At 40.6% G+C, this 23,962-nt stretch overlaps 1 protein-coding gene, 1 non-coding gene and 1 pseudogene across 4 annotated transcripts in view; 1 reads left to right on the forward strand and 2 right to left on the reverse strand.

The window, feature by feature from the left end:
- Positions 1-2,451: 2,451 nt before the first annotated feature.
- On the reverse strand, positions 2,452-7,176 carry LOC147818372 (uncharacterized; annotated as a pseudogene). The gene is made up of 2 exons (XR_015438027.1): positions 7,042-7,176; positions 2,452-4,217 (listed from the first exon to the last, which is right to left on the reverse strand). The product of XR_015438027.1 is annotated as an uncharacterized LOC147818372 (transcript).
- Positions 4,799-4,871, reverse strand: trnar-acg (transfer RNA arginine (anticodon ACG)). Its single transcript has one exon. It is a non-coding gene; the product is annotated as a tRNA-Arg (tRNA).
- Positions 7,177-7,353: 177 nt separating the features above from the next.
- The window catches only part of deptor (DEP domain containing MTOR-interacting protein), a 32,509-nt gene continuing 15,900 nt past the window's right edge, over positions 7,354-23,962 (forward strand). Inside the window, exons 1-5 of one of the 2 annotated variants that reach the window (XM_023419740.2) lie at positions 7,354-7,493; positions 7,764-7,856; positions 11,919-12,097; positions 13,096-13,219; positions 20,481-20,659. In XM_023419740.2, the coding sequence (XP_023275508.1) occupies positions 7,480-7,493; positions 7,764-7,856; positions 11,919-12,097; positions 13,096-13,219; positions 20,481-20,659 (589 nt within the window). In that variant the 5' untranslated portion in view covers positions 7,354-7,479. The remainder of the gene's footprint in view (positions 7,494-7,763; positions 7,857-11,918; positions 12,098-13,095; positions 13,220-20,480; positions 20,660-23,962) is intronic. The other variant, XM_023419741.2, reaches the window with a different exon arrangement.

A 23,962-nucleotide genomic window follows, 5' to 3' on the forward strand; every position in this document is an offset into this window, starting at 1 on the left:
TGGCCTGATAACCAGTATCACCCAATAAATTATATGTAGAAATTGTACTAAAAAATCACTATATGAAATTGCAGCTTTAGTGTGTAACAGGGATTGCCTCCATCTCTGACTCTTAGGTCAGACTAGGTCAGTTTCCTGAAGCCAGCCAGGAACCTTTAATCTTCTGATTAGAGGTCAGACGTGTTATCCGTTGCAAAATAAATTTTTAAAAAGTGCAATAATAAAATCTGTGCAATCAGTGGGTGTTTATTGTAATCAAATAAATATATGTCAACAATGAATCAACAGGAATATTGGAAGAGAGTAGAACAGGACAGAATAGCTTGTATATAATGTACAAATTATATTATTATGTAATTTAATGGAGCAGAATAGATTAAATACAATATGTTATTATTAATACAGTTATTATTTGAATAGAATGTATGTAATAATATATAACAGAATACAATGTGCATCTTCTTCACTCCCCTGTGTTCCTGCTGTTCCTCATGTGTCCTCTTTGTCCCCAGTTTGTCTTTGTCTGTGTATGTGTGTCTGTTGCTGGGCGTGGCCCTCCAGACTCCTGCTCCCGCCAAACCACCTGCACACCTGCTTCAGACGAGCTCATTAACTCAACCAGCCCCCTGCAGTATTTAAAGCCGGCTCTTAATATGCAGCAAAGGGCCGCGGGTCGGACTCGAACCCGGGTCGCTTATGACTGGTGAGCAGGTGAGCAGGTGAGCCACCGGCCCCGTCGCCAACGCCACATCAGAACGTGATGAAACGTGCACCTAACACACAGCCCGTGTGTCGGTTCGTAACAAAAACATGCTGCGAAACAAGGGATGAGCTGAAGAGTTCAGAGAGAAGAAAAAGAAGTCGCTCCTTGCACGTGCAGCAAAGTGCCACAAAATGACTGACTTTTCGTGTGGTGGTGCTGCTGTTACTTGTACCGGCTCCGGGACTGGCGGCGACAGGGGTGAACATGAGCCCGAAGAGACGGACAGCAGAGATGAGGGCAACTGTAAAACAGCAGAGTCAAATCCAGCATCTCAGAGCCCAGGCAGAGTGACATGGTAAGGTTGGCGATAGGTTGGATAGCTTGCTTTATCAGTTGCAAATGAGATAGCTTACAGTTACAAAAGTATCAATAAGACATTAATATGATGGCTTGCTGCTGATTTTTTTTTCTGGATTTAATGAAACAAAAACTACTAAAAGGATAAGTCTTGTCCCTGTTTTTCTCAACCTGCTGTAGCTACTGTCTAGATGAAATTAGTCCGTCATATCTTTTCAGATACAACTTCTATTGAAACTGCCTGTAGAGTGGTGTTTTGTTGCCCTCACGTAGATGATTTGGGTTATAGACAGTGTCATTGTATCCCATGTGTCTAGCTTGGCATCATTGATCTATAAACATTTAAATCACAGACACTCATTTGTGCAGGTGGACAAATGCTTTGTGTGGAGAGTGGGCTGACCAGGGACAAATTCCCCAGCCACTTTTTTGCCCCAGTCCTCCCCTGGGTTCACCTCCTCCTGCTCGGCAACACCCTGCCTCACCCAGCTCCTCATCGTGTTTACTGTCCCATTCCTCTTTATACCATTTTGAGCCCTTGCAGCCTATGCACTCAATCACTTATCAGGTGACATTAAGTCTGCGAGGGTTCAGGACTTAGGCCTTAGGGGGGCATTGATGGTATCACTCTTCCTTGTATACCTCCTCTTCCTCTTGCCAGTCCTGTCTTTTCCTCTTGTGGGTGGAGTAAAGCACATCTGTCGCTGAAGCTCCTGTAGGTCTGGAAATAACCACAGGAACCAGAGATAGGGAGGCAGCCAGGAGAGGTCTGGGAGCTGGTTTGGTGGCACCTAGAGGTGGCCTGAGAGTTACCAGCAGATGGAGCCACTGCCTTTCCTCAACCGCAGGAGACAGGCTCTCTGGGCTCATGATGGTGGTCTTTCTCCAGCACACAATTCTTTTTTTAAACATTTATTTATGGCACATTTTGTTAATTTTACAATCAAGGAACAACAGAACAAGAAGACACATGTAGGTAATTGATAATAATAACAAAAGTACTAATAATATAATAATGATAAATAAGATAAATAAGTGGGTATATATCAACATACACATATATGTACATACATACACCCAAACATAGAGTCGGCGTTCTAATAGTAGGAAATTATATATTCTCTGCATATACACACACTTATCGCTTACATAATATCCACATAGTAACAGAATATTTTACATTTAACATTGTGTATGTACTACAACAATCATAGAGATTAAAAGAAAAGGGGGGGGCAAAAGAGAAACAAAAAGCAAGACAAAAAAAAAAAAAGTCATCTACTTCAATATCATAAAAAACTTTCCAGATTTTCCAAAACTTGTCTAACTTGTTCTTTGTGGTGAAGCTTATCTTTTCTAAAGCAAAGTAAAAAAGTCATTCCTGTCAGCCATTGTGAGGTAGCACAAGATTTTTATTTTTTCCATGAACAGGCTGTACATCTTTTAGCTTCTAGAAAACAAATATTGAGTAAGGATGTTTCATTTTTAGAGGTCACAAAGTCATCCAGGTAGATATTCAATAAACATAGTTTTGGATTGAGAGGCACTTCTTTATCAATGCTTTGACTGGCCAGAGTCAACACTTTCTTCCAAAAAGAGTGTGTCAGTGGGCATTCCCACATACAATGAAATAAAGATCCTTTCTGCTGCTTACATTTAATTGTTAATACTGCCTGGCCAGTATGAAACTTCTCAGTTGAAGATATTTAAAGAAATGTTTTGAGGGGATTCCATATGTGGCCTACACAATTATTCTGTTTTCTTTCATGTTTGCAGTATCGGAAAATATTCCAGGTGTTATGTAGTGTGGTAGTATGTAGTATTAAGAGCACAATATACAGTGAACAAAAATGGAAAAAAAAACCCCAACACCTTTTGTTTTTACTCCCATTTTCCATGAGTTCAATGTGTTCTCTAACCACACAAATGATTTTGTTCACAAATGTGTTTAAATCTGTGATAGTTAGCACTTTTCCTTTGCCAAAATAATCCATCCACCTGACAGATGTGGCATATCAAGATGCTGATTACACAGTATGATTATTGCACAGGTGTGACCACCATCTGCCTCATCCAGTGTGACACATCTCGTTTGTACAGAGTTGATCAGGATGTTGATTGTGGTGATGAGCATCCAAATTGGTTGTGCATCCGGTGGCAAACCTCCTCATAAAGTGCCGGATGTCGAACCGGATCTTCCTGCCCAGTCATGCTCCAAGGATCATGTATAGATGACACTTCCTACAGCAGTCGCTCTTCATGTATAGGATTTGTAGCAGTGGCACCCCAACATCCTTGTAGCACCTCACATGACCCTCTGCCATCTACATCAGCCCTCACTTGCTGTGAGTACAGACATGACATGCTCTTATACATTGGTGACTCAAGTCGCTGTAGACCGGGCCCGATCCACCTGCTTCCTCACAGTCTTCTATGTTGAGCCCATCTTGATGACCTGTCCAAAGAGTGAGGTGATGGAGGCCTTCACTTAATCCAGCCTGCTGAGGACATCCTGGCCGTATACCTGCATCAGTCATTGATGTTTTGGCTCTGCAGACATAGCTGCTAAGTCCCCCAGCTGAACTGGTGACATCAGCCCAGAGGAGACAGCACATGTAGCTCGTCTATAATCAGTGAGGAATTGAATTTGATTCTAAAGCCAATTTTCTGCATGCTGCTCCTCCAGCTGCTTTTGAAGCTTGCTGCTGCTGTTTCCCAAGCCTCACTGACGTATCAGACACACAATCTGCATGTCCCACCCCAGCTTGTTCGTCAGCAGACATAGGAACTGGATGAGGTGACCAATGTCTGGCTGCGAGATGATGTTATGTCTCCAGCTGATGGCCTTTCTATTGCAGCTCTTACAGGATAGATGTTTGGATGCCAAGAAATAAAAACTGCTGACACTAACCCCCTGTCTGACCCTGTGATGTAGTGATGATGTAGCTGGACACGCGAAAGCTTCCTTGGCATCCACAGGAACAGGGGGTGCCCACAGAACTGCTCCAACGCTGGCATGCCACAAGAGGTGAGTGATGGCTGAGGTGGATATCACCACATTCTGTCCACCTTCGCATGGTCCAGGACCTTAGCAGTCCAGTGCTGGTCCAGCTCTAGCAGGGGGGGATCCAACCAGCGGGCAGGCATTTTCTGCTCTCTGTTAAAAGAATAAGAGAGAATGAAGGAATGAATGAAGATATGTATAAAAACCACAGTCCCTTAATTTTGAAGGGAATACACTCGCAAAATTCACATGTGCTATTTCATAATACTAGTTTAGCATATTAAATATTCATCAGGAACCTCTAAGTGCTGGCGTCTTGTGGGAAAAAATATGCCCATCTCAGTCATTTAGTCCTGTACAGAACTAAAAACTTTTTGGAAGACATAAATAAAGAAATGGCGTGTATACTTGGTTATAATGTTCTACTTTTTGGGAAAATGCCAAGAAAAATTGTGGATTATTCTCAGCCCCCTGCGTAAAGCTTAGTAGTACTACCGGCTTTGATTGGTCAAATCGTGGAAAACCCAACGAAGTGTGATTGGTTATCACGGTTCTTGGGGGTGGGGCAGCAACTGAATGGTTTAATCTTGCTAACTTTTTGGTAGCGATAGGCAACGCGATTGGCTATCACTTAATAGACTTCCTCGGCCGACAGATAATATGAGCGGAAGTCCAACTGACTGATGTTTGTATGTATGAAAACATATTCCTCAAAATGTCAACGAGAAAACATTCGAGCCAGCCAGGAGTCGAACCTAGAATCTTCTGATCCGTAGTCAGACGCGTTATCCATTGCGCCACTGGCCCACGTGATATAGAACATAATATGTCCTATATGTATCGTCGTTTACTGTCATATTTACATTTTCTGATATGTACACGAAAAAAATACGTGACGTTCTCAAACCCACAAAAAGACAAAACAAAGAAACGAAAAACAGTTACAACAGTTACCTGAAATGCCCCCCATTATCCAACAGATGTCGCCATCTTCCCTTGATATCCACATACTGGTTATCAACAGAAAATATTACAGAGTCTGTGTTGTCATCACGTTAACTGGCTAATGTGTATATTTATGTAATAATGTGTATTCCTATTAACCACTGTTTACAAGAAAACCATATTTAGTAGAATCAAAATATTGCATAACTAAGAGATATAATAAAAAGAGTGAGTGGAAATGTTTGGTTTCAGGGATCACTGGACCTTTCTTACTGATGTTTGTCAGTAATTTGCTTTCTCACTGGCCATCAGACAGACATCCACAGCTAACCCATCATAAGAAGAGGTGGTAAAGTGTGTGCCTGTGTCAGCATGGACTTAAACCTAAAAACAAAGCAATCAGTGAGGTGTCCTTTTCCCTATTTACTTCCCTACTTATTTTTGGTTTAATCAAGGATCCATTATATTTATGACAGAATTTTCTTTTTCTTTTCAAGGTCTCCAGTCTGGATACACACTTACAGTATGTGGTCATAAATAGATAGGCAGGTCATAAATAGATAGGCAGGTCATAAGCTATTAATTATGAGAACATTCACAAAACAACTTTGCAGAATACATGCACACACATACACATACTGTACATACTTACCAAAATAGCCAATGAAAAACCACATGACTTCATCTGTCCTGGGGGGAAGCGTTGGTTTTATGTTCACTTCAGATACAGAAACGTGTCCATTTCTTAGTAATGTCTAACCAGTTACGTCATTATGCTTCTTGTACAGATTATAGTGGAACATTAAATTCAGATTCCTCTCAAAGATTAAGATCCTGGGTCTCCTTTTCTTATCAACATACGCCTTTGTGATTTTGAAAGGAAAACATCAATTACTTTTCCCAGTTCATGTAATCAGGGGTTACTTATACAAATTTATGTCACCTTGTTTCAATTTTTGTTTTCAAATTCTGTCAAGATTATGTTTACTTTATGTATGTATGATATCTTTAACATCGCCCTATCCACACTAGTTCCTGTAGTAACACTGAGATAACACATCTCCATGTTCTGGACTTGTTTCAACTCATTTTGTTACATATCTGATAAATTGAGCAAGACATGTAGGAACCTGCATTTCTGGAGGCATTTCTGTGTCTTTGTTTATTTGTTCTTGTTTTTTTTTGTTTGGATGGGCCTGGGGAGCTATTGGACAGGTTCTTGCATTGATCAAGATATGGAAAAACATATAGGCCTAAGATAAGTCTCTCTTCAATCATAATTGTAAAGGAGACTGAGAGTTGTATTCAACTGTCAAAAGTACATTTGGGACACGATATCAGTGACGTTGTGATAGAAATGAGGTCTGTAGTTGCTCAATTTGTGGCCACCATATTTAGAATATTGGAACAGGATGTTACTCTGATTGTACTGATGCTGTTCTTTAAAGCAATCCTTTCATTTCCATCTTATTTAATTACTGGGTATATCAGACACAATATTTGCATTTTAGGAAGGAGATAACATTCAAGCAGGTGAACTCTCACTGATATCAGAGGGAAAACATTTTCATTTTGCTGATGCTGACTCACTATGATTCTGGGAATCTGTGATTAAATGTTCAAAACTCATTTCTGGTCTACGTGATGTAAATCTAGAGCTAGTTAAAACTATCCTGCTCACATTTTCAGCAGTTTTGCAGAGAGAAACAAACATCAGAGCGAACCACCAAATCACTGGGAAGCAGGGTGCTCTCATTTTAAGTAAAATGGATGAAAAGGCAAACAGTTACTATTATTAACAAAAAAATTAAGCAACAATTCTTTAAGGAAATCTGTACTTTTACTATTAAACTAATTTCATTCGTTAATACATCGTTTGCAATTACGCCAGTCACTTATTGCAACTGTATGTTCTGTGTTTTACATCACAAAACGCATAATAATGTATAAATTGACATGTCCCTCCCATCCCATCCGTCTCTGTAATGCTTTCCAGTACCCGACAGTGTATGAATCGAGCGCACCCACATACCTCTGTAACCCCGCCCCTCCGGTTAACTCCCCCAGTGACGACAAACGAATCCTCCCAATGCGGGGGCTCTGTGGATGGGCCCTGGCTGCGCCGTGGAGAAAAACGTGCCTTCATCCCGTGTGGTGTGTCAGTGACAAACAAACCAAGCCAGCGCTCAGGACCGCCGTGGAAGGGAGCGTGCTGTTTTCCACAAACGCTGCATCCACAGACAAACAGAGGGACTCATAAAGGGAAGCACATGCATGCATTAATGTGTGTGCAGATATTTGGAGCTGGTGGAGATTTTCGAGGAAATTAAAAGTGGACCGCTGCTGATGGAGCTGCTGGCACATTGAGGCTGGGCTGTGACTGTTTGCATTGTTGCATATGTTTCCTCAAATGGAATAATTGTCCTCATGCATAAAAGGAATAACTGATAAACTCACATTTTCGTTCTCAATGGTGCTTGAAGGGTAAGTAAAAATTGAAATGTTAGTGCATTGTTTATTCTCTGAAATCATCACCGCGTGGATGCATGTATGCCTTTGTTTTTCAATCCATTCGTCCCCTCTGAATGTTTGTCAGCTAAAAAAAATCTACTAGTGCACACTTTTGCTGCACAGCATTTATACTCCTTTACCAAAAATTGTGTGAAACATGAGCATTTTACTGGTGTAGATTAATGTATTTGTGTGTGGCTGCTTGGCAACAAAACCGCCCCGGGTCTGTGCCTCTTGTGTTAGCAGAGAGATGGACGGGATCGGTAACACCATGCAGAAGAAGGCTGCAGAGCTGGAGCGGCTGGCCGAGGTGCTCGTCACCGGAGAACAGCTGAGGTAGGTCGGCTGGTCCCTATCCCAGATTCCCGCTGACACTGTGCTGCAGGTCACACAGTGTTTGAAAGAAGCTGTTGTATTCATCTCAGGGTCATCTGCAAATCTCTACCAGGTTTGCAGTCACCATTTGAAAGATCTGATCATTAGTAAATCCTGTATTAACACGTCAAACTAATCGCTTAGTTAGTTTGCATGGCAGCTCGCGCCTATTTTTGTGGCCCAGATCAGGATGAACAAGAACATGACAGGACATGGCACATTTAAATGAGAAAAGTGTCTGTTGTGATCATGTTTGACAGCAGGTTAATCATTAGTTCACCCTCATGCTCTACAGACAGTTTGCAGGTCCACTGCAGCATGCACAGTCAAACAAAGGCATCCACACATGCACAACCCTCCCCATGCAGGCTGCTGCTCCTCACCTATACAACATGCACCTTACAGCCTGGTGCACTGTACTGTAGCTCTTCACATCCTGCAGGAACCTCCTTTGCTAAGCTGCTGTAAGGATTGAACACATGATTGATTTGTGTTGCTCCAGTGTGTTACAGTGCCCTTTGAGCTGCACCGGGAATGATGAACCTACTAACCCAATATCATTACCATGCCCTGCCCGTTCGCCCTATCAGGAAATTGTACCACTCACCCTGCCAGTGTTGTTGACATGCTGTACTCTTTGACCTACAGTATGTAAAGAACACCCACATAACCCCGGTGGCGTTCGCTGGCTCACGCTCCCAGCAATGAATAGAGGCTCAGTAGGTAAAGCATGGCACCAATGCCTGGAATTTCAGCCCCCCACTGAACTATGAGGAAAATATGCTACTGAATTGTGTTTTCCAGCTGGGTGTGATAAGTTGGAGTTTTGCTGTTTGTGAAAAAGTACATGCTGTAACATTGTCCTGTTCTGAACCATAAAAAGTAACACCAAGTCATCACCTCCAGAGATTGATAGTTTGTGTCTGGACATACTCTTCAGGGTACTCGCACTTACCGCCAGTGTGTGTTTCCCTGTTTGTCATTGTGTGTGTGTGTCCCTGGCACAGCTGTAAACGGAGGCTGCCAGCTGGCAGTGTGGCTGGTGTCAGTGAACGAAGGGTTGGTTGGGGTTGCTGTCCCATGGTCCACTGAGACGCTGCTGTTCTGGGGGAAGGGACTCGAGGTTTTGACATACAAGACTTGATCTCTGTCTTTCTGCCTCCTCTACAGACGCAGCAGTCAGCCTGAGGGCTTTTTTAGTCATGTTGTTGTTTAGCAGCATGTTGTTCACCACTTGTCCACCACTTTGGTCTGGACTGAAATAATCTCAATAGCTATTTAATTGATTGTCATGAAACTTGGTGCAGACATTCCTGGCCTACAGAGAATGAAGCCTATTGATCTTTGGTGATCCATTAAATTTCATCAGCACCTTGGTTTATGACCAAATAAGCTGCAGAATTAATGACATACTAATGAGCCTCAACTGTAATTTGTGTTTATTGCTATTTGCAAATGTCAGCATGCTATGAGTGCAAATTATATTAAATATTATACATATATTTTAGTATTTATCCCAAAGGACCACTGTCCCTGACTCACAGAGCACCTGGCATGGCTGTAGATTCTTGGTCTTGTTACACTGTGCAGTGTGAGCACTAACACACACACACACACACACACACACACACACACACACTAACACACACACACACACGCACACACACTGGACAGTTCACAAATGCTGACATGAGGGAGTGAGAAAGTCACAGTCAAGTTCATTTTTGTGAAAACAAAATTAGACCTGATATGAAACACAGTTGGTGTAAAAGCAAGGAGTGTACCTAATCCACACCTTTGTTTGATCGTTTTATCACGAGTCCAGCTCATGGAACATGACTGACACAGTTCCTGGTACTGATAACGGTGCACTGGCTTTAAAAAAAAAACAAAAAAAAAAAACATATCTCATTACACATTTGTGTCCCATCATGTTGAGTGCTCAATATCTTAGAGCAGATCCGCTTCAGGCACAATGCTGACAAACAGACAGAAAGACAGCTGCCATGATATGCAGACACATACAGCTGCTGTTGTAAGTCTTGTGACCAGTTCATAGCTGTGAATAAACAATTTGTTGCACTATGGCAGACTGTGATAGAGAGTGAGGCTTCATGGGTTTTTTCAGGCTGGGACTGCGTCACTATAGTCATACTGGGTGCCAGAGAATAATTCAGAAATGCCATCTGTTATTGTTTGAGCCAGCACAAGTTTAAGAAATGTTAAGAGAATAACCAACAGAGTAAGAGCACCTACCACAAGTCTGACAACTAAGCCTCCTGTAAGGAAACAGCAAGATTGATGATTTAGCTTCCAGCTCCATTTGAAATGATTTATGGGTAGATTAGACTGAAATTTTCTGAAGCTGTACACACAGAGAGAGGATGAAGCTAGACCTGGTTGGAAGTGAAGTCTGTAACTTGTTCAGCTGAGGTTGTTTGCCCATCTCGAGTCCTGGCAGAATGGAGTGTGGGCAGGCTTGGACTAGGACTGTCACTGCTAATCCAACGTGATTTTAGCCAGCTGCACACAGACTCAGCATGGAGTGGAACTAGCTAGCTGCAGGAACCTTGGCTGAGACTGTGGTGGGCTGTTTCACAATATTCAGGTTCAGCAAGAGGTCACTTTGATGATGTGAAACTATAGCATCCAGGTCATAGAAGCATGAGGGGTTTATCATGTCATCATGTAATCTCGTCACATTAGAAATCCCTGCAGACAGTGTTTGAATAGCATGCATTTATCCGGAGCCTCGAGGACTGTGTTTCTCTGTCTAACCTTGAATGAATGTTCAGGTAAATCATGTTTTCTAGAAGATTGTTTGTCATCCAGACTAATATGATATGCAGCTCACATGGATAACTTAAACAGGGAATGTAAGATGCCACCTTTAGAGGGTTACGTATCATTCTTATTAAATCCAGCATGAATTCTTACTGTGATTGACATTACAAACGGGAACAGTCCTTTAAAGTTCTGGTATAAACCAAAAGATCATTAATGTCTGTTGCCAGATGTTTTCCGGTGCTGTACCCTTTAAAAAAAAAAAAAAAAGCAATATCAAGTCATTAATCGGTCACATGCTCTATTGCTTCACTAATAACAAAGCACCAGTGTTAATGCTAATGTTAAAGGAGAAAGCTGTTAATGTTTGACATTTTTGTTGTCGACAAAAGCCACAAAAATACCAAAACCAACAATAATTTTATCCAACTAGCAGGTGTTGCCTCTGGAGCCAAATTCTGATAGAGCTTATTCTTCCTGTCGTAGAGCTCTGTGCAACAGTGACATCCCTTATTACAATGAGATCACACACACACACATTGTAGTTTATTGGGAGTCAATCCCTCATGCACCATACCACTACTGTGAATACTCATTTATCTTATTTATCTGTTTTAATTGTTTTATTCTTATTTATTGTCCTTATTGCTGCTTGTTGTTCCTTGTATTGACCCAACTACTTTGCCTGTGAGTTTTTAAGTTGTGAAACAAGTGCGCTGTTTCCTCCTGCTCAGGTAACTTTTGCTAAAAACTGCGGCACCCAGCTGTTTTAGGAAATTACATAGCCATTTTCAGAAATGAAACTATGTGTTTGTGACCTGTATTTAAAGAATTACATCCTCAGTAGGAACAAATGGTCTTGGGGGCTGAGTGCCAGAGACTGGGTAGGGAAGTGAGAAAATAGGAAGAAATGGACAAATATATTGCTGGTTTTTATATTGCTTTTCATTGGATTTGCTGACTATAATAAAAATATAGAATAATGCTTGCCTCATCCTCTTGTGCATTTAGCACAGTTAACACATTATGTTTCTGCTAAATATTTGTTGCCCAGGAGCCCTTACCCCAGGAGTATTTTAAAAGTACTGTTTATCCTTTTTATTGTTTTTTATGTTGAATTCAGTTCTCATCATATGTACCACAAGTGTCATTACTAGTACCTACCTCAGAGGTGTCAAAGGAAACACAATAAAGGTTTTCATCTAACTTTTAAGGAATTGTTTGTTTGCTGCCCACCAGGCTGCGGCTCCACGAGGGGAAGGTGATCAAAGATCGGCGGCACCACCTGCGAACTTACCCAAACTGCTTTGTGGCCAAGGAGCTCATTGATTGGCTGATCGAACACAAGGAGGCCTCAGATCGGGACACGGCTATCAAGATCATGCAAAAACTTTTAGACCAGAGCATTGTTCACCATGGTAAGGCTTAGGTGTGTGTGTGTGTGTGTGTGTGTTCACAGTGTGTGGGGTCAGTCTTTGTTTGCAGTTTTCTTGTTTACTATTTCCTTTAGCTGCAGGGGTCTCTCTCCATCTCCTGCTCTTTCTTTCTTTCTTTCTTTCTTTCTTTCTTTCTTTCTTTCTTTCTTTCTTTCTTTCTTTCTTTCTGCATTGACATTTTCTGGCAATGATCAGTGCCTCTTAATGGATGACTGTCCATGTCTCCCAGCCAGTTTGACTCCAACGTAGCGTCTCACTACCTGCTTCACATTTGACCAGACTCTGAAGACGGGGACAGAAGGAACTGGCTGCCTCTTTCTCTTTAGTTGATGTTTAGACAGAGCTAACTCAATACTTACTTACCCCAGCTGTAGATTAATGATTTAATCATGTTTGGATTTTAGTGACTGCTTTATAAATACATAATCAAGATTATCAAGATCTCCTTATAAGATGCTTTTGCTTCTTATAAGGAGATTATGTGTTTTTGTAGACCTAGCCAGAAGTTAGCATCACCCTGGTTACCTCGCCAAAAAGCCAATGTGATTTTTACATTGGTTTTTGGATTATTGCAGAAAATATGATGTGTTACAAACAAAAGTTAAGTGTAAACAAGTGTAAAAAAGAAAAGTAAACCGTAAAGTTTATTCACTGTTACCTCAGTGACGAACATGAAACAGGTTTTTATCTTTTTTGAGTCTTATAATTTAAGTCTCTGTATGTTGGTCATGATACTAAAATATCAGGACACAGTCCAACAGGAAACATTAAGGCTGCCTGTAGCTCCGCCTGAGTCCATCTGTGTCTTTCTCTGTGTCGGGAACTTAGGTCAAGAAGTTGATAACAAACTTACTGCTCAGTCTAGATTATCCATGTTTCTTTCAACAGTATACAGTATGTAATTCCTACAGGTGATAAGCCCTTTAAACTGAAACAAACTGAAAAACTTTTTTGTTTTCTGTGCATGTGTTTTTTTTCAGTGTGTGACGAGCACCGGGAGTTCAAAGACTTGAAGTTGTTTTACCGCTTCCGTAAGGACGACGGTACGTTCCCGTTGGACAGTGAGGCCAAGGTCTTCATGAGGGGCCAGAGGATATATGAGAAGTATGTTTGCGCACACAAACACAAACCTAAAACACAACAACACAGACAAACCCGCTGATTCCTGTTGAATGAATACATTTTTGGTTCACTTTCTCTTTCAACTTATCAGTGAGTAGCTTTAAAGGAGCTATTTGTAAATTTTGCTTTTGCTACATGGCCAACGTTAGCATAAACAACTGTCTACTTACCAGTATAGAAGAAACATTGCGAGTTCAGCATCAAACTTCATTCCTGTACTCACCACAAGCTGTCTCCGGCAGAAAGCAACACCAATCTTTTCCTCTACTGAAGTTAGCATGCTAACCAGCTAGCCCTGCCCCATGTTGTGACTCACTGTAGCCTCCAGTCTGCCTGGAAGACGTAGCGTTGCTTAGAGGGTGTATTATAACTTCTCGTCTGGTAAATGCAATGATGGCCGAAGCTCTTGTCAAGCAACAATCACCACCACCCGCTCCCGTTAAGAACGCACATTCAGTTGCAGAGAAAATGTACAAATAGCCCCTTTTAAAGCAGAAGTTTGACATTTTGGGAAGTATGCTTATTAGTTTTCTTGCCAAGGAATACATGAGAAGATTGACACTGCTCTCGTGTCTGTACGGTAATCATGAAGTTGAAGCCAGTGATCGGTTAGCTTAGCTTAGCATAAAGACTTTAAAATAATGCATAACTGTTTCTGATGTTTTGAAAACATTAGTAGCTGTTGATTCACAGCTATTGTGCTTCAGTTGATAAAAACTTACAGACTTAACTTGGTCAACACACAGTTGCATGATGTTTTTCATAATTGATAGCAAAGAAATGCATACAAGCTTAAAATAGCCATGAGCTATGAAAAACATCTCTCTCCGGGTTTTACTGTGATGCACTGATATAAATGATGATTGTTTGCGTGATATAAAGCTTATCTCCTCAAAGAAGGTACTGGTGAAGCATGCTGACCTAATGAACAGTGAACTATCACCGCATTATCTGATGCTGCCTGAACTTTTGGAGCTTCTTGGCCACTTGGCAGGCTGTGGCACATACCGTGTGTATTTCCTGCCTTCCTCTTTGTTTTCCTTTGTGAGAGTCACTGGCATTCTCCACAGCATACTGATAGAGTATGTCAGAAATGCTACCACCACTCATATTTTAGAAGATATTTTTTGTTTAGAGTGCATAGTATTGAGCTTAACTGGTTTCTGACCATGATAACAGTCAGCAGGAAGTGAGAAACAAGGGGGTGTTGGAAGTATTTTGACAAGAGATGACTCATAGCATAGAGGAGGGCAAAGGACACTACTAATGGGAATGTTTTTGTTTGTCATCAGCATTGTACCCATGATGCTGTTTTTCCCAATAGTGATGAGACTAATTGTTTCTATAGAAACAATCTTTCTGGTGCTATATTAGTGGCATCTCTACAATTTTGAATTTAACACACACACACACACACACACACCACACACCTACACACACACACACACACACACACACACACACACACACACACACACACATGCACATGCACACGCACAAGTAAACAGTCTGTAAAACATTGTCTAACCATGTTGCCTAGGAACTTCTGTCACAACAACTGTTTGAAATGTCTTCCTCCGGTTTGTTTATTGAACTTTGCATATGTTGAATTGACAATCGACAGCATGAGAGATCAATGTGAGAGACCTGTTTATTTTTCCAATGGAAAAACTAGATGTTGTACTGTTGGGTAGTCAGACTTTGCGCAGTATGTGTACAGTAAGTTCAAGTCCCACTCAGGACTAAAACTTGCATTGGAATGTCAATTGAATTTGTTTGGAAAGTGCTGAAATTGAGTTGAATCTTTGCAAACCTCTTACCAAAGAGCCAAATCATATGTTGGTGTACAATTATGAAAGCAAGCAGCACAAACAGCAATCCCTCCTGGATGGGAGATATTTGCCCTTTGCTCTGAGGCACTAGAGACTGGGAGATGGCTGTTTTTTTTATGCTGCTGGACTATTACTTGTGCTGTAAGAGTAATTGTGAAGCAACTCTAGTTCACAAGCAAACAACCACCAGAGCAAGCTTGAGGGGTGTTTGTGTGCATGCGTTTGTGTGTATGTGTGTGTCCTGGGCTGCACCATGGTGATTACATAAACACATAGCTTTGAGAGCTGAGACGACAGATGTCTCCCCTTGGACTATTTCTTCCTCTTATGCAACTGCTGTGTGTGTTTGTGTGTGTGTGTGGGGGGTGTCAAAGAAAAAGATATGAAAAATAGGTCTCTGTTTAAATGAGAGTGTCACTGTGTATGTGTTAAGAGAGGTACAGAAATATAGTTTGCTTATGTGACAAAGAGGTGGCCGGATGTGTGAAAGGGAGGGGAGTAAAGCTGTTGTGTTCTGTACAAAAAAAAGACTGTGTGTGTGTTGTTGGAGATTGTGGTCGAATTGTGTAAATGATTTAGTCATGCTCATATCATATGAAAAGATGATTAATTTATTAAATTTATTATTTATTTAAGCTTTATTTATCTTGGGTAGATTCACTGACATTGCCCTGTCTTACACTCACTAACATTTATACCAACAGTCTTTCCTGTTTTCTGTCCAGCTGTGGTTTATGTGCCTTGCTGAAAGGCACATCAATTACTTCTCTAGTCCACTTCTGTTCAGTTTGAAATTAAATATGATTAATAAGGAATCAAACCTTTAGCCAAACATTGTATTTTCCAAGTCAGTCTTAGTTGACTAAGTTACTTCAGTCAACTTTCTTCACTATCGTCTTAGTGAATATTTAGTTTTATTCACACTATTTGCTGAATGACTTCAAAAGTTCAAATACAATCTTTGCAGGTCCTTCTCCCCTGTCAAGTCTTTGTGTGTTTGTGCATCAACATTTGCTGCATCAGTGTGTACTTCAGTGCCTGTGAGAGAGTGAAAGAGACAGACAGCGCTGCTTATCGATTCTGTGGGTCTGTTCAAGGTTAGAAAACACCTCGGTTTAAAACAACAAGCAGTCTGTCTCTCACCACAGTCCTTGAAAGTTTTGCCTGTTTTAGCCCATTCACTGCCAAAATCCAATAGTTTACATTACTGGTGACCGTGTTTCTGCATACCAGTCATCCATCACACTGTTTTTTTTCTGTCAGATGCATAAATGCCGCTAAATCAGAGAGAGCAACACAGCCTTTCATTTCTAAACATAGCACAGATATAAATTAAAAAGACGTCTGTGTCACTGCTCATTTAGATGAACCTAAAACTTATAAACAACTGATGATGGCCGGCTAATTATATCAGCTGCTCTCCATGCTTGAGAGCAGATCCTAACATTTCCACATGATTAGCTGGTGACTGGTGCAATGTCTTTGGTTATTACAGTATGAACTCCAGCACACAGGGCAATTAACAAAGGGAAGTTTACCTTAAAGGCATTTGAACATGTTATGTTTTCACTAGGCTGAAGTAGCATAAAGTACAATAATGCTCATCTGTGCTGAAAGTCCTGACATACAAAGTAATGTTATCATCTGTTTGTTATTCCATGAGGTCATTGTCAGGAAGCTGTGGAGACTGTAATTGAGATTAAGGACTGTATGAATGAAATGTGTTTGATATGAGAAGGTCATGTCAATAAAGGTTCAGAACGTGTTGGGTTTACAGTGCATGTATGCAGAGTAGTTTGTCTAACAGAAGTACACACTAGGGGCCATTTAGCTGTGAGGTTTCCACAAAGCAGCTGAAAAGGGCCGGTGAAGTGGGGAAATGTGTTTGCATATATAAACACCCTGAGACATCAGTCATGCAGAAAGAGCAACCAATTTGGTCTCAATTTTCTAAATAAGGGTTCTGAATTAGGTACAGTATTGTTTTTCATACATTTTTAACATTTTCCCCTCAGAGACTTCAACCACTGCTGAGACCAAACCCACAAGCAAATTACCATAAACAGGGTAAAAAGAAATCTTATCATCATGCAGAATATACCCACACTATGCCACAGTGTGTCTTACAGACATAACACTCTTTAAAACTGAACTCTGGGCCTCTTTGGGTGAACAAATGAAAATATATTTTTGCATTGTTTGACATTTTAATTTTGGCTCTTTGTGTGCTGTTTGGTCACTCCTTGAAGTGATTTAGAGAAAAGTACAACCTGATTTCTTCCACCTCAGCTACACTTAGAAATCACTCAGGTTCTGTGTTAAATAATTAAAGGTAAAACCTAAGAAAAAAGAAAATCTTCTGTATAAACCTCTGTGTCATTTTCCGATGTTTTAGTTTTTAAAAGTTGGTGGGTCGCCAGAGCCCCACCTTTATGCAAGACCAAGTCTGAGAGAAGGGAAAAACCAGGCTGTCCCACAACCACGTCTCAGTGGACGGACACCGCTCAGGCTGTTAGGTATGCTGACTGAACAACTACACTGAATGTATATCCAGGTCACAGCAGCTCGCCTCGTCCCACTTGAGTTCTCATGATCTATATACATACTGTATATACAGTCTCACAATCTACTGTACTGCTCATGTAATACTCAATAGGCTATTATTCGAAGCACTGTGCTTAACTTTGACTACAGTACTTTGAGTCAATCCCTTTGAGCTAACATAACATGATCTGTTGACTTAACATGTTTAAATGGATTAAATAGCATTATGTACGCAGCAGGTCTTATGGAACATTATGTTCACTTCTTTCAACATTTGTATTATGATGTTGGCTGCCAATGTGGGTCATAGCAGTTGTCCTACTAAATTTCCTAATCCATCATAATTTGTCATCTGAACAAGACTTGTGTTCTGCAGTGTATTGACTTTATGTGACCGGAGAACACTCCCAGTCTTGGGTGTGTACCTCAGACCATTTTTCATAAATGCTGTACGTTTAATCTGGTGGTCTATGTTTTACTCAGCTCTGGGCTGACATTTGAAGAATACAGTGTCACAACTTTAATGTAATTCTTGTGGTCCTGGAGCTTTCTCTGGATCATCAATCATAGTTTAAATGAGCCACACTGAGAGGGCGGTTCTGGCAGAAAGGACTCAAAAGAATCCAAGGCTTTTTGCACAGAGGAGGCTTTTTAGAGGCTGCACCTGATTTAGGATTCATTTAGTTTAATTTCACATATTAGGATCCCTATTTAGCTTAATCAAAGCAGAAGCTGTTCTTTCTGGGCACTGATGGTTTGGCCACTAATGTCCTGCCTCCCATAAGATGTTAAATGTTCTCCCAATAGACAAAGTGAAGGCTTGTCAGTGCCTGAACAATTTTGCCTGCTCCGTACACAGCCATTATTAGTCATTACTATATACAGTGTGAATTACCTATGTGCACAGGGCTGGTTATCTTTTTTCTGATTATGGATAAAAGAAACAATATTGACTTTTGGTTTCAAACTATTTGAAATGGGAAACAAACAGTCTTCTCCTGTCTGTGTTTAGACTTTGTTTCTCTTTATACTACATCACTTGACTTTCTCCTTTGCTCCTGTCATAGTTACTACGTTAGGAAGTTGCCTAACAATAAAACGTAACTATGGGTCATAATAAGTTTCTTACAGCTTTGTATTTAGAGTGGCATCTCATTTCTCATCTAAGTCTCGGCAAGAAAGTGAATGAATGTATTTCCCAAAACGCCAAACTGTTACTTTGAGCCGTCGTCTATCAACCTTTTCACTGGAATCATATTTATCTCTTGACTGTCTGACTGATCTGTTGGAGACATCTGGGGTTCACATTAATAAGCTTTTAAGGATTATCTGTTTGTTGACACAGGCAGACAGTACTCTCTTTTCTGTCCTGTTTGGACTGGTTTAATAACGCTGGTGGTTGTTAACGTTTCTTGGCCAGGAAACGTTCCCTCAACTATGGGATGTGACTGTTAGTACAAATATTCAGTGTCTTTATCTTGTAACTTTTAGTTTTTCATAGACTCAGTTCATAAGATGTATGAAATTACAAGCTGCTGTCATCTATAAATTGTATGTGTCTGTCTTTGTTAACTGTCAGGTGTGTAGAGCTGATAGTTTGGTGAATGATTGATAGCCATTAAAATGTGTGGGAATATAATTGGTGCCAACAAAACACAGCCAATAAAGACGTGGAAAGCTGAGCGCTTCTTTCCATTTGACGGTACACTTCATGTAGCACATGTTTAGACATGTACGGGTGTACCACAGAAAGCATATTGTTTCTTATGAGCACTGCAGGGCTGTGTTTGTATTGTTTGAAAGTTCATGTGACAGTGTTTGGGTGAGAGTGATGGGTGTGAATGTGTTTTTAACAGAGAAGCACAGGGAGAGAGAGTCAGCAATTTTGTTCTGTGCATGTGTGTACTTGTCTGTTTTTGTTTGTTTGAGTGTGTGTCTGTCACCTGGTGCCATCCACAAGAGATCACACCACTTATTTAATGTAACCCTTTGATTATTGGCTATTCAGGATCACACACATCCATGAATAAAACGGGGGAAGTACAAGCATGCGTGAGATATTTTTTTCTTGCTAGTTACTAGAGGCAATGTGAAATAGCATTCACTACTGTGAGACAGTTTGTTGTTTGAGCTTTTACATCCAACTGAGCTGAATCCACAAAGTCAAACTTCCATTCTCTGCCAGTGAAGCAGATCTAGAGGGTTTCTCTCAATGTAATTACCTTGTCATCATGCTAGGCTGATCTGTAGTTTTGGTGTATTAGGTTTAGGAATACCATTAATTTAGTTTTAAGATTCACTCTCAGTGCCTCCACTTGTGTGGTTGAAATGTTAATCCAGACAGAGGTACAGTGCAGCGTGTGTGCATTTTCACTGAGCAGATTACAGAGCGGAGTAGAGAGCTGCCGCTTTGGCAGATTTTCCCTGTCGAAAATTCTCACTGAAGAAAGTTTCAAAATAATGGCATTTTACAAAATATAGAAAGCAACACTGGATAGATAAACAGTTTTATGGTGGTTTATGTTACTGTATGAGTATTAGTTGAAGCATTTCTATGAGCAGACAATTTTTTCCATGAGGTAGGTATACACTGTATATAACACTACAACAGTACAGCCAACACAAGAACAAAATACTGCAATAAATATGCTAAATCTATCCAAAATCAAAAGCTGAATTGATTCCAATTGCTGAATTTATTTATAGTCCTTTATAAAATCATATAAAATATCTAACTTCACCTCAGAATTATTGGAGTAGGCCGCTGACTTTTAAGCTTTGTGTTTCTATTAGATTGCTTTTATAATGCAACGTTGTAAAGACATGTACAATTAAAGTAACAAAGGTTTTCCCTTTTCTCTCCACAGGCTGATGAACACAGAGAACAACCTCTTACAGACCAGGGAGGAGGAGGGTGGGACATTCGAGCGGACGCTGGTGGCCTCCGAGTTCATTGACTGGCTGCTACAGGAGGGGGAGATGGCAACAAGGGAGGAGACGGAGCAGCTGGGACGGAGGCTTCTTGAACATGGCATCATTCAGCACGGTGAGGGAAGATGGAGCAGCTGTTCATATTGTCTGCAGCCTAGCTACTGAAATTTTTCTTGTCAAATATTAATATTAAACCCCCTTCAGGGGTCATACATTTAACAGGGGGTCTTGGTATTGACAGACTGATGATCTGTGAATGACCCATGGTGATAGTAAAGGTAGCAGTCCCTATAAGTAGTCCCATTTCACCTCTGCATTATCCTGTAAGATAGCTTTACTCAGCTTGACTGATTCTGATGTAGCTCCTCTTTAACCTGGGGACCTTGCCATTTATAGCGCCTCCACTCTTTTAGGTCATGCAATCTGATAACTGTTGTTGACTTATAGTATGATTACAGTCCTATCTGCACACTGAAACACACCCTTGTGACTCACTTAAAAAAGTCCTTGTCAAAGTCAAGAAAGGTTGAGTCTGAGCTTGCAGCAGTTTTCAACAAGGAGGGGACCCAGTTGACCATTTTAGTGCCATAGATATGAGTAGATAGATGTAACCTGGATTCTAGTTATACTTTTCTGTTTAAAAAATAGCTCTAGTCCTCGCACCTAAAAGCAAAAAATGGGTTAACATAGTCTCCAATGGGAAACTGGAAACTTTAAAAATGGAAACTTTGTAAGTATAGCACCCACTCTCATCCTCTCCTAAAACTCATTCCAGCTCATGGTGGGCTCCCAGCCATTCTGAACTAACCCTGATTATATCTCACACTGGCTGGGATTATGTTTTTCCACCAGTCTTGATTTCCTGCACCTCCTATGCCCGACTTGACCTGACCTGTCTCAGGACTACGGTCAAGAGTGAGTAGAGGTACAGAGTGTCACAGTGGAGAAGAAAATGTGACCTGAATGTCTCGGGCTTCGAAAGGTCAATAGGTTCTACTGGCTGCAGGACTGGGAGCAAGAGATCATATTATCTGTGAACATGTGATAAATGCACTCTTGTTTTACATGATTGGCTCAGCTTATAGTCTTAGCACTGGTGGAAGATGTAGTCCGACCCTTTACTTAAGTAAACGTACTAATACCACATGTCAAAATACTCCAGTACATGTAAAAGTTCTGCATTCAAAATGTCAAGTAAAAGTACAGAGGCATTAAAAGTAAAAGTGCACATTGTACAGATGGGCTTCTTTCAGTGCTATATTATTATATATTATTTATCACTGGATTATCATGAATGCATTGCCCAACATGTAAGCAGTATTGTTGTAGTGTTGCTGGTCAAGGTACTGTAATCTGTTAAATATCATATTTAATCATTTTTATTTATTTTACAAACTGATCACATGTTTTGGATATTACAATGTAAAAATACTGTTATGTTCAGACAGTCATGTGGACAGGAGGAAATAATTGAAACACAATACAAGTACCTTAAAATTGTACTTAATTACAGTACTTGAAAATCTTACAACAGCAACTTGTTTACAAGGGAGGAGCAAAAGAAATTTCTATCTGTCCAGTGTGAACAGAAAGAGCCATCAGAAAACAGGTAGTCGGGTACCACGTTTTATTTTCTGTATTAGTGCACATTTCTCTCCTAGTTTATTGGGAGGTTTAAGAGGAACTGAAGGGTAAAGTGCTTTTCTCATTTATTGTAAAAGAGCATTAGAGCTTCTGCTTATTGTGCGGTGTAATCAAACATGTTAATATCCCAGGTGTGAGTGTGTGTCTGCAGCCCCTCGTTAAGCCATAATTGGCACCAGCTGTATGAATGCTTTGGTTCTCTGTGTCGATAAGGCGTACAGTCGTTATCTTCTGGCTGGTAAGACTTCTAAGCTGTTTGTTAAAACATTTTTGGCTCAAAACAGTTCTCCAGAGTACTGCGACAGTTTTTGCATTTGACATTTTGTTTAACAATTCACCTGGATGCTGAATGAGCTTCTGTTGGGTCACCACATGACATGAGATTTGATTTGATGCTGATGTCTGTGGTACACGCCCGTGTCTGATTGAAGTCACATGGCCTTAGTACTTTTTTTTTTTTGCTTCATTCAAACACAAGCATTGAACATGTACATAGCTGTCGACGCAGCCGGGGGCTGGCATGTTGAACCATTCTGGTGTGGATTACATGTAAAGTACGTCATAAATTACCCCTGCTGCACATGATGGTTGCCATAATGTTTGATTTAAATAGTTTTAAACAGAGAGGAAATGATTTATCATATGATGAAGAGCAGAGTGAAAGTAATTTCTGCCCTCTTTTCCGTTTTTTTTTTTTTTTCTTTTCATTTTGCTCCTGCTTCTCTTCGTCTGCCTGATCGCCTCTTGTCACACAGTAGGCCCATCTGCTCTCTCTCACTTCCTCGCTCAAGAGCTGTAATAGAGCTGAGCATCTCTGGGGTACTAGGAATGTGGTGTTCTTCAACACACACACACACACACACACACACACACACACACACACACACACACACACTGCAGCGCTGTGTGTTGTCACTTCACTTAGTTAATGTAATGCAGAGCCTGCTCTGCTTCCTGCTGGCCTCACAGAGGCTTCATAGTGTCATCCTCCCTCTGGAAATAACTGCACTAGTGTTACACGGATGACCTATGGACTTTTCACTGTGTATATTGCTGTACACCCTTTTGCTACATTAGGGATGATAATGAAAAAATAATTTTGTTTTATAAAGTGTTTACAGGCCCTCTGCACATTGTAAAGAGAACAGAGAATGAGATAACTAGCTAGTCTACATTCCTGGTCTCTGCTCTGCTGGGCAGCGGTCACACATTCATACATGTAATGTATAGGGGGCAAGTCTGGATGGATCCACATTGTGTTTGGTTAGTGTGTTTACTGTGGGACAGCTTGGCAGTTGTTTTTCTGCATTATGCATCTGAATCATGCACAAAGAGACAGCTTTAAAACAGCGTGTACATTGGAGATAATGTGCATAAGCAAATTAAGAATATAAATCTCATAAGCAGTCAGAGTAGGGTTTTGTATCGTTGTGCCAAAGGCATTTGGCCAATAGCAGGCTGGGTAAGGCTTTATAAATCTTAAACTGAGACTGCTGGTGCCGCAAGATTTTCCTAAATCAGTTAAAACTGAACAAGAGAAACAGCGTTTCAGTTGTAGAGCATCATGCACCGTGTCTTTTCACTCATGATAAAAGGACTTTGTGAGGCTGACAATAGCTTTGTACCCACAGGACGTGAACTGACAATAAGGAAACACACTGGGTGTTTCTTATTATGCTCTAGGCTGATAAATGAATGGTAACTAAGTAAATTAGCATCAATGCTGATAAATGAACTTGCATTTTTTGGCATAATGTGCTTTCACAGTGTTGGA

The sequence above is a fragment of the Seriola lalandi genome, unplaced genomic scaffold, assembly GCF_002814215.2.
Source record: "Seriola lalandi dorsalis isolate HSWRI2012SDOR001 ecotype SW California unplaced genomic scaffold, Sedor1 jcf7180002054609, whole genome shotgun sequence".
Taxonomy (NCBI): Eukaryota; Metazoa; Chordata; class Actinopteri; order Carangiformes; family Carangidae; genus Seriola; species Seriola lalandi.